Source organism: Ambystoma mexicanum, chromosome 8 (assembly GCF_040938575.1).
Source record: "Ambystoma mexicanum isolate Mex_15411 chromosome 8, UKY_AmexF1_1, whole genome shotgun sequence".
Lineage (NCBI taxonomy): Eukaryota > Metazoa > Chordata > Amphibia > Caudata > Ambystomatidae > Ambystoma > Ambystoma mexicanum.
This window is the reverse complement of record NC_090929.1, coordinates 1,130,826,341-1,130,840,706: the sequence shown is the minus strand read 5'-3', so window position 1 is coordinate 1,130,840,706 and position 14,366 is coordinate 1,130,826,341. Positions and strand designations below refer to the sequence as shown.

The 14,366-nt window shown below is 44.8% G+C and overlaps 1 protein-coding gene across 3 annotated transcripts in view; it reads right to left on the bottom strand.

Annotated features, from left to right (window-relative positions):
* FRMPD2 (FERM and PDZ domain containing 2) overlaps positions 1–14,366 on the bottom strand; it is an 878,187-nt gene that overhangs the window by 153,092 nt on the left and 710,729 nt on the right. For all 3 annotated transcript variants that reach the window (XM_069611181.1, XM_069611182.1, XM_069611183.1), the window contains 2 exons: positions 7,179–7,216; positions 4,738–4,802 (listed from right to left, as the gene is read on the bottom strand). In XM_069611181.1, the coding sequence (XP_069467282.1) occupies positions 4,738–4,802; positions 7,179–7,216 (103 nt within the window). The remainder of the gene's footprint in view (positions 1–4,737; positions 4,803–7,178; positions 7,217–14,366) is intronic.

Genomic DNA, 14,366 nt, shown 5'->3' with positions numbered 1-14,366 from the left:
TTGTCTACGCACTACCGTTTGCGTCACCGACGCTTCTCCATCGCTGTCCGTCATCTTCGCCGGTCGCACAGGCACCTCACTGCAATATTAGAGGCGGCACACGTGACTCAGACAGATCGCTGACGCACCTGGTCCCGTGCGCAGAAGTGACTCGGTGCTACAACGACGTTCGGTCCTGCAGTCCTCTTGGAACAAAGCACTGCGGACGCTTTGGCGTTTTGTCTTCCGTTAGCAAGTAGGCAGCGCACGAGCACCCTCGCGGGCCGCTACTGCCTTTCGGCCTGAGGCTAACGATATCGCCATTGCTCGCGTCGGATTCAGGATACACAACGAAGAAAATGCTCGTGGTTGACACGTTGGTGCGTGTCAAGCTGCTCACTTCGTTGTATCCCATCTTCGTCGCCAATGTGGTGGGCGAGCCGGTGCTTCGGGCCGCCCCGTACTAACACACGCATGTATACAAGCACTGAGACATGACACATGCGACCATGCTTTCCAAGGTCCCGGCGGCAACTGCCGCACGGACGTTCTTTATTCAGAACGCTTATGCGCCACCCAAAACGAGGCTCGCGCATGCGCCGTGTACACTGACAACGTCACATCAAGTACAGTACACAGTAGTACTGTACCTGTAATCTGGGTTATAATAGCAGCACTGTTTTTCTGAGCTCCATATTACAGTGTACCCACCAAAGCCCCATGTTGGCAACACATACGACACAAAATTGGACACGTCTGTGGACCCTTCCAGCTCTATATATCTAAAGAGCTATGTTGATGGATTTCATGACTTTGGAAGGTAGCCACGCTACTCCTTGGTTGAATCATGGTACATTTTGGTTGTGCAAATGTCATCTCCCTTCTATGTGGGATCGACCGTCCACTATGGCAAATGGACCATTGGATCAGGTAAGGTAGGCAGGCTTGATGGCGTGTAGATAATCCATGGAGGCGGCCTGCCTCAAACTTTCCTGCAGGTGTCAGTACTTGAGCATCAAGGAAGACTTTGGGTTCGAACCATATCTAGATTTGATTAAACCCTCCCACGCACAATCACTTTATCTAGATCTAAGAGCAGGTACTTTGCGAATTGCTGCTTATACAAAGAAATGGTCCTTGCAAAATAGCTCAGAGCTTTGATCTGCGGTGCACCCGCTGAAACAGTCTCCCATTTTATGTTGCTGTGCCACGGGTATCAGGGTCTAAGTGCTAAACACGTATCCCCCATGTTTAGATCAAGTGGTATTGGGAGGACTGTGGATGCATTACATTTTTGTATAACTAATGGTCAGCTAGCTGTGGTCCACTTAGAGGCCAAATACCTACATAGGGCATGGCTGAGAGGACTGAGTTTCTAATGCTATTGATAAAGCGACCTCTTGAGATATTGAGGTGTTTTTTGCTGTTTTAACCTGTTTTTACCTAATGTGTATTTATCTGGTGTTTATCTGGTACCATTTTGTAATGCTCTTTTTATGTGTATGATGTATGCTTTGATAGTACAAATACAGTATAAAGCTGGTATTGACTTCAAAATTAAAACTATGTGTGCGTTTGTACTTTATTACTACAGGTGTTGGAGGTGGCACACACTTTTTGTCTTTTGCCTCTTGGTGGCCTGCATCACCTCCCCTCCGCAGCCCATGCACCCCACACTTGAATTCTCTTGCCTCTCTGATTGCTCATTTCGCAAAGCTGCACATTTAAATCTGACTTTGATCTGGACCTCGACATCGACGAACCTGCTGTTCATAGAGACCCAAGCTACACCTCACTGACGATGCCCAATGCGGCTGAAACATGCCTGGGCTCGCTTGTGATCTTGTGCAGAAGTGATGCGACTGTTCCTTTTGGGGTGGGCTCAAGCCTTATTTGAATATGGCCTTCCCCTTTCTGTACTGGCATGGCAGGCTAAACAACGCTCTGCTGGAAGGTTGTCCAGAGCAAGGGCAGTGGTTGAGATCCATTATAGACTTACCAGTTGCATTCTTTAGTGTTGCTTCTAATGTCTCCTCGTGCACATGCTGAAGTTGTTCATGAGGTTTGCAGTTATCTGAATAGATGTAGTTTTGTTTAGTAGACTGCTCTCCCGGTTCTGGTGTTGCTTCCTGTGGCCTTGCTCCCTTCATCACTAAGGGGCCTGGTGGCAGCATGTATGCTTTGTCTGTCTGTGTGTACTTGTTCACCGCCTTCAAGATTTAGTTGGGTGGCCTTTAGTTTGGAAGTACATCATGATTTACAGAGTTGCATTGAGGGCGTCCATGTAACCCTTGATTTGACTGATTGGAGGATGTTCTTCGAGTCACTTTCCTACCTGATCTCTTTTATAATTGTTATTTACTAAAGGGTTATGTTGTTGCATATCCCTTGCTCAGCTATTGGGTGCTGTTGGTCAAATACTGTGCTCTGCCTGCTGTAGCATCGATGAGGAAGAGGGGGTGATGATGTAAGTTCTTATTACTTATGGGTAAGCGTCGTCATACTAAGTCCTACTCTTCCACAATACAGTCCTGGATTACTTTGCTCCCACCCTTGTATATGACCTGTGCCTTTTACCACTGTGATTCTAGTTGGGTAGTCTAACAGGATAATCAGTGACTGGTTGGATGTTTTATAACCTGTTCAGAACGAGGTGCGACATTTGTTAATTAAATTTAAAGGGGTAGTTTGGTTGCCATTTTCCTGGGCATGGCTCACACTCTTTTCACCCTCATTACAAAAGAACCAAATTAAATACCATAAGGACTGTCACAAGAGGAAAAGTATGACCCAGGGCCCAATGATGAGGTGCATCCAAAAATAGAAAATTGTTCTTCCATGAAGGATGCACATGTTTTCTTAAAAGCATCATATGCTGTCAACCTGGAATGTGGCAGTCTGGTATAAAAGCCTTGACTTTTGCATGTGCCTGATTTACGGCTTGACAACAGCCCTAGCAACTATCACGAATGCAGGGCCCGGAAAGGGGATTCTCCTTCCAAAAGCCCAGGTAACGCATGTAAAAAAAGGTGTTACAATATGGCACTTCTGAGGTGTCGTTAACATTTATTGCAAACTTTTTCCCTTATAATGAAAGCATTTCTCAATGTGCAGCACCACTTTTCTTATTTACTGAAGTGTCAATGACATTTTTGTTAATAAGAAAAGTGAGGCCCGATTCTGAGCTTGGGTATAAAAACAACATTCTCCCCTCCGGTTTTCAGCACCACTATTCTGAGGAGGGTGGAAAGACTGGAGGGGAGCTGCTACAAAAAACACTTGCTGTGGGGTCGCAATGTGTAGCCGTGTCTATCACTGTAAGCATTTCTAAAGAAATACTGTAACTTTTCTAATTTACGGAAGTGTGTTCCAGATTTCAGTAAACTAGAAAAACGGAGCTGCAGTCTGAGAAATGTCTTAATTAACAATGGGAAATGTGTGCAGTCGTTGTAAACTCGTGTTTTAGGATTTGCAAAAGCAGGGCACTGCAGGAGAATCTCCTTCCATACCTGCCTTGCATTCCTGGTGGTTACCAGGGCCACTGTCAGGCCGTAAATCAGGCACATGCAAAAGCCGAGGCTTTCATGCCTCCACGCCACATCCTTGCTTTGTCAGAATATGATGCATTTAAGAAATGTGTTCTTACTGTTTGGAACAACACATTTCTATTTTTACACAGACCTCTGAATTCGGCCTGTGGCAGACCTTTTGGAAACGCTCGAAATGAAATTGGTGCACACACTCCGCCATAAAGACAGATTTTATCCGCTTTTACAGCCGGTAAGCACAACAACTCCTCTCCAATCTGCCCATCCTCCTCAGAATGGTGGTGCTGAAAACTGGAGGGGAGAATGATGCCTTTCTACACTAATTTTATCCCAAGCTCAGAATCAGACCCTCAGTGTAATGAAGATTTACTGGTAAATAATCAGTGCATTACATTACATAAATACTTCCCTCGTGTTATATGTACTCCTCTCATAAGGCGATGCTCATTGTATAAATGTTAAACACATGAAGTACATTTTCAACTCACAACTTGTAAACCCATCATGATCTTAATTCTCAGCCATTATATGAATTACCATTTCATGAATTTACAAACTAGGGTGTAGTTTGACAATACATTAGATGCATACTCCATTCCATTTCAAAGGTTTTTGTTGATCCGTTTTAGAAATGTACAATAAAAAGACACAATTAAGTCCAAAATATGGAGCAGCCAAAATATAGAAATTTGAAAGAGAAACGCACCCACCACACTATTGAGAACTGAAATGAAAACCATTATTCAAAATATCAAACATTGTTTCCCACCAAAGACAAGAGCAAATGGAAAAGATCAACCTCGACTCCATCAAATATAGCAGCAGTCATGGAAAACTCAGAGCCCTGCCAAGAATGGCAATTCTCGCATATTCACCAATAGGGAGATCCCCTTCAGGGCCTACCACGCCAGTGCCCCACCATGAACAATAACCACCATGATAACAAGGCTTAGGTCTTACCAAGGGCATTGCCAAGAGTTTCATGCCCATAAACACCTGCCACAGACAACATCACCAGCTGCATCATCCGCACCTCTGTGCCAATCAGGACAGCACAAGCCCTTCTGCAGAATTGCGTTTTTCATTCCTCTGCCCCAAAACTGCTTCTTGTTACTATCAACAGCGAACTTCTTTTGCACCATCTGATTTAATGGCGGCACGGCATTTCTATTTCTAGTGCTAAATGTACAATTAAGTTAAAAAAAATTACCTCATCTGCCTCAGACTCTGTGGACGGCGGGTTTGTCTCCTCAGTTTGTTCTGCGAAAGTCGTTCCTGCCGAAAGAGAATGGTACAGCCCTAAGTCTTCTCAGCACTGTCGCTTCCATCAGCATGCACTCATTATTGACTGCGCCCCAGACTCGGGCAGGCCAATCTAGACATAGATAGGTCTTCACAGCACTCGCTCCGCACCTGGGCAGCCTCGTCCAATCGCCGGCCTCCATAAATCGACAGACATCGGCCAGGGCGAGTGTGTCTTTTTACGCTGCGCCACACAGTGCGTCAGCACCTCTGTGTATACACGCTGCTCCCGCTCTCCAGACCTGGCACCCTAAAGTCTGCGTCACTGACCCGCCAGAGACCTTTTATATGGAAGACTTCCAATATGACAGACCATATAAACATACCCTTACCGGATATGAAGTCCCAGGATGAACAGCGTGTGGTTTCATCTTTTTTTTTACGCCACAAAACGTGCTGTGACTGGACCCTGACGAAACTGCCCTCTCCGTCACCTCTACATACCGTGGACGGACCATGTACCCCCCAGATAGTAGTCTCCAAGCAACTCGGAGTCACAGGAAAAGAAACGTCCGTCGCTGGACAGATAACTCACAGACATGTTCAGTGATACGCCAGTGGGGGCCCTTCCTCTGCTAATTATTAATCCCATCACTTAACAGCTTGGAACAGCAGCAGCCTGGGAGCAGCAGGCCTGGCCCACGGGATCAAAATACGCAGAGAAGGTGCAATAAGTGTCCGTGCTGCTCAGCCGGAGAGTGCCGGCCAGGGAGCTAGGGGGCTGGCTTCAGTATCTGCCCTAACTAGGCTGGCTGGGGCCTCCGAGGGCGTATGTAGCAATGTTTAGTTGGGCAGCAAAAAATCTTAGGCAGACAGACTCTGGCCCAGAAAGTACAAGGCGTGTTCGTGCTCTAGTACTGGAAAATACTGGCGAAATTCTACTGGTTCAATTAAAAACACCAAACGAAACCAAGATGTAACGGGCCAGTTCCAAGATGCAAGTGGAATCAAATGGAAATGGGCTATTTGTGAATTTACCCAAGTAAAATTCAGAATGGTATATTTTACCAAGGGAAAATATATTTTTTTTAATTGGTGGGGGGGTCCTCCTCCCCAAGGCAACTACCCCCCTGCCTTCCCCCTCCCCCCTCCGTTTTCCTATGCTTGTATTTTTTCGGATTTTTTACTTTGGTAAAACTTACACTCTGCTGAATTGTTTTCGGTAAAATGATTAGATACCCTGGAAATGTCTCCAGTGCAGAATAGTAGATGTCGAAAACCCATATGCTGCCAAGTGGATCCAGTAGACAACACTTTTTTTTTGGCATGGTCAACCGGAATTCCCCCAAGGATTATGAACGCATGTATGCATGGGATTTATAAAGTGCAAACCTAGCTGGGAATCGACGGAGCACTGCACATAGGGGAAACAGCCAAGGAGTCACAGGTTGGGTGGGGGTAGCAGAGGTTGCAGAAATAGATAAGGAAGCAGGCGCCCCTTGCCTGCTTGCTCAGAAATTGTCGTCTGAGCAATAGCAAAAGAGGCGCTATACATACATCACTGCTGTATAACCCCTGAAGAAGTTATATACTTTCACTTGTGGTAGCCGGGAAGATCCTGAAACCAACCCGCCTGGCCCAGTGATACAGGGACTACTACCCTGAGAGAGGAACATGCTCGTTGCAACCTGTGGGGACCTGAGTCTAGCAGTCCTGCACCAAGTGTCAGTGCCTGGGAGTAACCCTGCTCTCTGCAGGCATCCGCTCCAAGGTCTACATCCACTTCCCCCAGATGGGGACAGTGAGTCACCACTGCCGGCAATACTGTAAATAGCAGGTCTTAATTTTAGCCAACTCCTATTACCGACGTTGGAGGGATGAAAGGCTGAGTTGGTCCTTCTGGGATTTGAACATGTGACCTGCCTTTCCCAGAACAATGTCCACTGTGGGTGCTGAAACCAGTAAGCATTATGAACAAACAGTAAAATGCAGTCAGGGTTAAAGAAATCAACCAAAGAAATGTCCAGAAAACATCACTGACGTGCTGTAAATTATGCTTTCTCATAGTAATTCGTTAATACCTGACTGGATTTTATTATCTGTTTGATTGTGCCCCACACTAGCTGTTGGTGAAATACACATTTCTCTGGAAATCCACCCTGAATGTGCTCCAGTCTAGATTAAAACTGTCTAACCAGCAAGGGCTGTGGACGGAAGACTGAATCCGGGCTCAGAGCCTAAATGCCAGAAACACACGTCTCCGTGAGCAGCAGACCCTGCCATCAACTTCCGCTGTTCCACGGTTGGCTCCATGTTCACTCTTCGCCTGGTCTCGGAATATCACACATTGCATGTAGTAAACTTTATACACACTCTGACCCTCTGCTCAAGAACATAGACCATTCTTACCCTGTTCTGCTCCAGCGGGAACAACTGGAAGGCCATCCCTGCGAAAAGTAAAACACATCATGTGAGAAGAGCGATCAGGGAGAAGATGAGAATGTAGAGAATTTATGACTCCGAGGTAGACTGACATAAGGGTATCCAGGGAGAGGACAGTAGAGAAATGTGAGAAGTATAGAGTGGGAAAGATGGGACAGAGAATCTCAGAAAGCCAGAGAACAACACAGAGTAATAGAGACAGGGGTGGGTACAGGGGGAGGGGCAGTGAGATACATTGTGGTCAATTGCAGTGATTTGTTTATGCTTTTAAGGTTTGTCTCAACTGGTTCTTCTGAGACTGTAGTATCATCTACCCTGAATATGACTGTGGCCCACCTGCAGGCTTCTGAGGAAGAGGGTGTGCCTTGATGTGAGCCAGCACAGTTTCCACCTCAACCAAGGAGAGAAGGTGGCACATGTGGTGACGGGGAACATATCCTGACAAGTATGGATGAAGGCAATCTGCCTTTCTTCATTATGCTGGATCTGTCTGCAGCATTTTACCCCTTGCTGAACCAGCCTCTAGAAGGCTCCTGGGTGCCTGAGCCGACGGTGAAAAGGTTTAGATCCCTGCTTGAAGAGAGAGATACGTTTAGGGGTGTGTATCAGAGACGTTTTTATGGGAGGGCAAAAGGGGCGCTTGGCCAGGTCCCCCACCTTGGAGGGGCCCCCACAAGGCTGCCTGAACTAAAGAAGTAAGATTCCTTTGTTCACCAGACTTAAATAGCACACATCAGAATATATTATAGTGCATGATGCTGAGGCTCTAAACCTATTGCCTGTCTGTTTTGGCATGTACATTCTAGCTCGATCAATTAATCATGTTATGCTTTCTGTGTTCACGGTGGTATATATAGTTCATGTGTTCCTTGTGGCACAACTCCTGTAGCATTCTTTCCTTCCTGTGGGAATTATGTTGATCATGTGCAATAGCCAATTCTGAAATGCATACTGGTAAATTGAGTGCCACAATGGTTCAGAAGTTAGCTCAGTGTGTGATACGCATTGATATGTGTTCCTATGCAAGATTAGAATAGCACATTCCTGTAAGGCTGGCTGAGCCTTTCCTATGTCTGAAGTTTATAAACCTGCCTGCATATGTACTTGGTCTTGCAACACAGCAGGTGCTATTATCAGCAATATACCTGCACCAGATAGCGGTTGCTATAAAACGAACATGTCATACTTATGGTGAAGGTCTAAAAGTTGGGTTGGTCAGATAGGGTGTTGTAAAACCTAGGCAATCACCTGCAATGATTAGAATAAAGTGTTAGTCCAAGAGATGAATAAGTATCAGAATTTGGAACCAAATCATTCATGCTTGTATCCTGGCTTTGCCAGCAGACAATACACTGATCCTGATCAATCATCTTATACCTCGTACATTATTGTACTGTCTTCTGTGCAGTTTGCCTCCTCGCATGCTGGTGGCATCGTTTTGCCCATTACTTGATCTTTCTTCTTATCTAGGCCATTTGAGTGGAAGGGGTGGTAGAGAGAAGGGAGCGGACCAGATGGTGAAGGACTCGGCAAGCATAATTTAAAGTCTGCTCGTTTGACACAAAAAAACTTTGTATTTTTCTAAAAGTCTAAGGTTTTTCTGCACGTTTATAAATGACAATTTGACAAGCCGTTGTTTTGGAAGTATGGAAAGCTTTAAAATACCAAAGACCAATGCAGATTAAATCTTTTAAGTCACGCTGATTGGTATGCTGGTACTTATATACGTCTCTTGATGATGGAGAGAATGAAGCTACAATCATTCTGTGTTACACCCTTTTATAATATTTTGTTTTAAAAAATTGTCATTTTGGTAATGTGCTGTGTGTACTTTCCAAGTCAGTTTTATAAAATGAGATTATTTCAGCTCATGGTAAGAAATGGTCATGAAAATGTTCAAATGTAGAAATTGTAGCCTTTTAGAGAGATTTCCTTCTCAGGGTAAGATCTTCAAAACAGCTTCATTCGTGGTTTCACTGGCTGTAGTGTTGCCTCCACTATAATAGTGAGCATTGATATATTGCACACCAAAGGCACTTCATTCTTTTGATCTCTAACGGCAACACTATTTGAAAACCATGTCCCACTTATAATCTCAGTCTGTCTGGATACAGACACCATCCTGGTAGCTTCTAATCTGCATCCACTATCCATGCTATGGTATGTGTAGCTTTCTCCTTCCTACCGATTGGTCTGCTCTATCCATGCTTGAGCACGTTTGCATTCTGTGAGGCAGCAAATGTGAGTTCTCTGTCTATTCTGGGTTACATGTACCTTTTACATACAGTCATGCATTAATACTACAGGCTGCATACCTGCCTGGATTCTATTGAGAAAAAGTCTCCTGTATCTATGTTAGAACAGAAGTAACCTCTTTGTAGACTGATAATGCTGGTCTTCAAATGGCACTTGTTTACCAGTCTGATTAGTGCAAGAATTATCCTTATTTTTAATGATGTGAGGCAGCATATCAACCTATGGGTTGTGATTGCGGCAGGGGGCGGGGCAGATATTCTTAATCACTTAATTCCTTTGGTTTGGTGGAGGGGGGCCTCAAAGATGTCCGTGCCCAGGGCCCCAAAAGTGCTTAAAATGGCCTTGGTGTGTATCTCTGCTCCTATTGGAGTTGAATGGCGCATCCCCCTAAAAATAATACTTTTTCCCAATTGCTGTCAATCTCTCGTGCACCAGCTCAGGGTTCGGGAACTTTTGTACCCACTCTATGCTGATGAGAGTTAGTGAACGTTTCTGGTGAAAGCGGCGAAGTGCTGGCCGGACTGGACGATGAAAGAACATGTGCGGAAAAAATAATAATATAAAACCGACAGCAGCAAAGACTGAGGTACTCCTTCTAGACGCCAAGTCACTTTCCTCGAAAAATGCTCTGAGGAACAAAGCTAGGCCAATTTATTGTAATCACAGTCAGTGACTTGGCAAGTCTTGGATTCAATGCCCTAATTTGAGTAGTGGTTAGGGAACCTTTTCCAGGCTTCGACATCTTCAAATTGGTTGCAATGCTCCCCCCATGCCCAACTTAAGTTTATGGAGTTTATGGATATGCTCTTAAAAGTCCATGTTGGATTATGGCAGTGCAGTGTTTATTGGCTAAATGGCCTTTCAGGTGCAACTGCTCCAGTCGGTTAAAAAATGCAAACCTTTTTGATTTGTGGAGCAAAAGAGAGGTACAGGTAGCTACAGTGTTCTTCAGGTTCGCTACTGTGTGGGCTCAGACTGATTTTAAGGCTGTATTTCCTAAGGCGCTTGCATGGTCCATCCCCAATTACTCAGTGGACAAGATACATGTGCATGACCCTACTAGGGGATCTCCAATCAAGACAACAAACTCTTACTAAAATAAACTCTATTTTAAACATAGAGGACATTCCCCAGAATGTAACCACGCCTTTGCAGTGTGCAGCCACTGAAAATCAACTGATAATCCGTTTTTTCTTCTTGCATCGCTCTTCTTTTCAGAGAGCGGCTAGAAGCAATTTTTTCAGAGCTGCGTGGGACAAATGTCAAATTATAGAGTGATTGTACAGCTTGTGACTCGATTTGAGTGCGTGGAACGATGCTGGGGGTGCCTGACAACTGATAAGTAGCGGGTGCATTACGCGTTCAGGGCTGGAGCACTCAGCTCCCTTTTCACTATTGTACAAAGAGGGTTTTTGTATTAATGTTTTCTCCTATATTGGCACTCTCTGACCGGTCCAATGCAAAATGGCTAGAAGTGTGGCAGTGGTGGCAGGTAATTGGCCGGAGGATTACATATCACCGGACTCTTGTCTTGTCAGCTGCATTCAGAGAGTTGTAGCCTTGGTCACCTCAACTCAGTAACATGGACTCAAGTTAAGCTAAAGTAAAATAGAACCCAGGACAGGAGAACGGTGTTCCCGGTGGCCAGAGGCATTGCTAGGGGGTGCTGAGGTGGCTATAGCCCCAGGTCATTTGGTTGTAGCCCCGTATAGAAGCTCAGGGGTTACAACCAAAAAGGCTAGCTAGCCCCGAGTCCTGACAGAGTTAAAATTAGCGTAGCCCCAGATCTTTTCCAGACCTAGCAACACCATTGCTGGTGGCACGGAATCATCTTGTAACATTAAATAGGCAATCTAGTTACAGACCCAAAATTCTGCTCCCATCTAGATAGGAAATTCCACCCTGGCCATTCCTAGAACACTGTACAGTTTTGGGATAGATACTATATTCCCTCCCAGGAAGATGCCCAATGGGACACCTGAGCAGTCTGGTTTCAAAGCTTGGGTGATTAGTGACTTCCCCAAATTCCCAATATATACCTAGACAAAGGATAAGTAAATCCTCTTCTCTTTCAGACGTGTAGCTAGCTTGCGATAGCCACTCTTATCTGTACAGTGGAGGAGGAGTGAAGCAGCCTGGAAAGGCTGCCCCTTTTTCATGGAGTCAGCAAAAAACAGGCTTCGTGTTTGGGAAAAGGAGCTGGTGAGCAGAACAGCCAGGACTGGACTTAAGCCCGTTGAAGGAGAAGTTTGTCAGTGAAGACAGCCGCCATTGATGTATTCCCTTAAATTCAACGGGTAGAGTTGTGCACAGAGATAGAAGACTCTTTAATGTCCGGAACACAACATACCCTAATGAATGACCACATTGCAATCAAGGAATCCAGAAAAAAGGCATGTTTATTGCTTTTGAACTCTCTCTGAATTTCCACAATATCCAGAGCGCTGTGGCAGCTAAAGGCACACCAGTCGCGCTTCTCAATACCAGAGCGCAACAAATCACTGCACCCCATCCCAGCATCAGGCGAACTATTAGATATGGTTTCTGGAAACAAGGCTGCCCCATTTCTTATCCATGGAGGGTCTCATCTGCTGGTGCCAGAGTCCTTAGCCAATCAGGACTCACTGTACAACATTTAAGCTTGGATTGCCATCACTTCCTGGTGCTTTCTTACCTACTCCTGCTGGCAGCATGGAAAATGTACATGTGGATGCTTACTTCACTAGCGTAAAGAGTTTTGTGCAAGACTTTTTCTAAATTAATTTCTCCCTCACATTTTCCCTTAAGACTGACAGCTCATTGGGCCTCATTCCGAGCATGGCGGTAAGGGATAGCGGCCACCGCTAACGAGAGCGGTGGCGGTAATCCCTTACCGCCATACTCCGAGTTCCCTTTGCGCCATGGTGGTTTTAACACCTGCTTTTAGCAGGTGTTAAAAACCATGGCGCTAAGGGACCTTGATGTAAATTACGCCACCGTAATTTACGGTGGCGTAATTGACGCCTTCCCCACTCCCATTATGCCCTATGGGGCAAGAATGGGAATGGGGAAGGGTAAATGGGGATTGGGGAATTACCGCCCCGCCAACCTTGGAATGGGGCGGTAATTCCGCCATCCACCAAGGCGCTGCCGGTCCTGGTACGGCGTCAACCAAGGCGTTAATAGCGCCATTGGTTAGCGCCGTACTCGGAATGAGGCCCATTGAAAGTAAAAAGTACTTCCTGCTTCTGGTTTTAAATAAATCTAGTCTTTGCTCATTGAATGCTGATCCATTCATATTTGTGCACTGTTGTTTGCATTGTGCTATAAAGTGTCTTTGCCACTCACATTTCTAAGCAACTGTCTTAAAAACTCGGCCCGTGCTACCCTTAGAGGAGAGCTGCTTGACGCACATTGGTGAATCGTATTAAAAGCATTTGAATGACACTATCACAGTCAAAGACGAGAGTCTGGCTGCAGCTGGCATAAACTGCCCTGGAATAGGCTGCAAGATTCCTCAAAGTGAGGGAAGGAAAGAGAAGAGGGAATCAGAGGTAATGCCAAAGACTTAAGCATATGGGAATGGAGAGGAAGGCATAGGAAAGGCAGCTACATGCCTATTTCTGTAGTAACACAGAGAAGGCTATTCTAAGCAAGAGAAAAGTATGCAAGGAGAATACTAAGTAAAGCAGACCCATTGACGAGGTCAGTATTTAGTACACCAGATTTGTGGCTGGGGCCATCATTGGGTAAATCAGACTTACGCTTGAGGTCAGAAATACGTCATGCATACTCGTGGCTGAGGTCGGTATTGTGCTGAACTGATCTAGGATTGACATCAGTAGCAGTACAGAAGTGCGATGGGTGATGAGTGCGATCACTATTGAGAACAGCATTGCCAGTGTTGAGAATGGCAAACGCACAGAGGCGTTCAATGTTCAGTATATCTGATTCATGGTTGGACTCAGAACTGAGAATGATCGAACGTTGAGGTTAATATTGAGAATAGCTGAGTCATGGTTGAAGGCACTATGGAGTACAGGTGACTCATAGCAGAGGTCAATGTTGAATGAAGCTAATTGCCGAGGTGAGTATTGAGAATAGCAAACACATGGATAAAGTCACTTTTGAATACAGCTAATTCATGGTTGTAGTCAGAACCCATTGTGGCAGATTCACTGTTGAGGTTAATATTGAGACCAGCTAACTCATGGTTAAGGACACTATTGATTACAGATCACTCTCAGCAGTGGTCAATGATGAGTGTAGTGTAGTGTTGGTTCTTCAGAGCCTCAAATTATGCAAAAAAAGTATTCTTAGGAAACGGAAAAAGAAAAGTGAAGAAATAGCAGATGTGTCAGATTGGATGTTGGACTTGCAGCAAGTGTCGAGGATGGAGAAAATAATTTTTTGCAGAGACAAAAAAATAAGTCTGTATGAACAAATATGGGAAAGATTTCTAGAATTATGAACTAGTAGTTTGAAGGTAATGACCCGCTAGTTCTATTCTGACGATTGGCAATTGTTACTAGGCCTTACTATGAAGAAATGTAATGTACGTTTCTGTATATATGTTTAAGTTGGAAAGTTATTGTTATGTATTTATGATTGAAAATTCAATAAATATTTAAGTACAAAAAAAATGATGAGTGTAGCAGGTCAGATGTTGATGTTAGTATTGAGAACGGCAGAAATAAGGACAAGCTCACAATTGAATGGGTCTGTCCAGTGATAAAAGTATGTACCAAAAAAGTAGTGGAACTGTGACTCCGGCAGGGGACAGAGTAGGAACGAAAGGAGCAACTTGCAGCACATTTTTCAAGGGTTGCAGTCAGCCAATTGAGCTGAAATACATTTCAGTTTAGCTGTAACTGATATCCGGTGGTAAAGTGAATAAGCGTGCTTTAACTTCATAAAGAA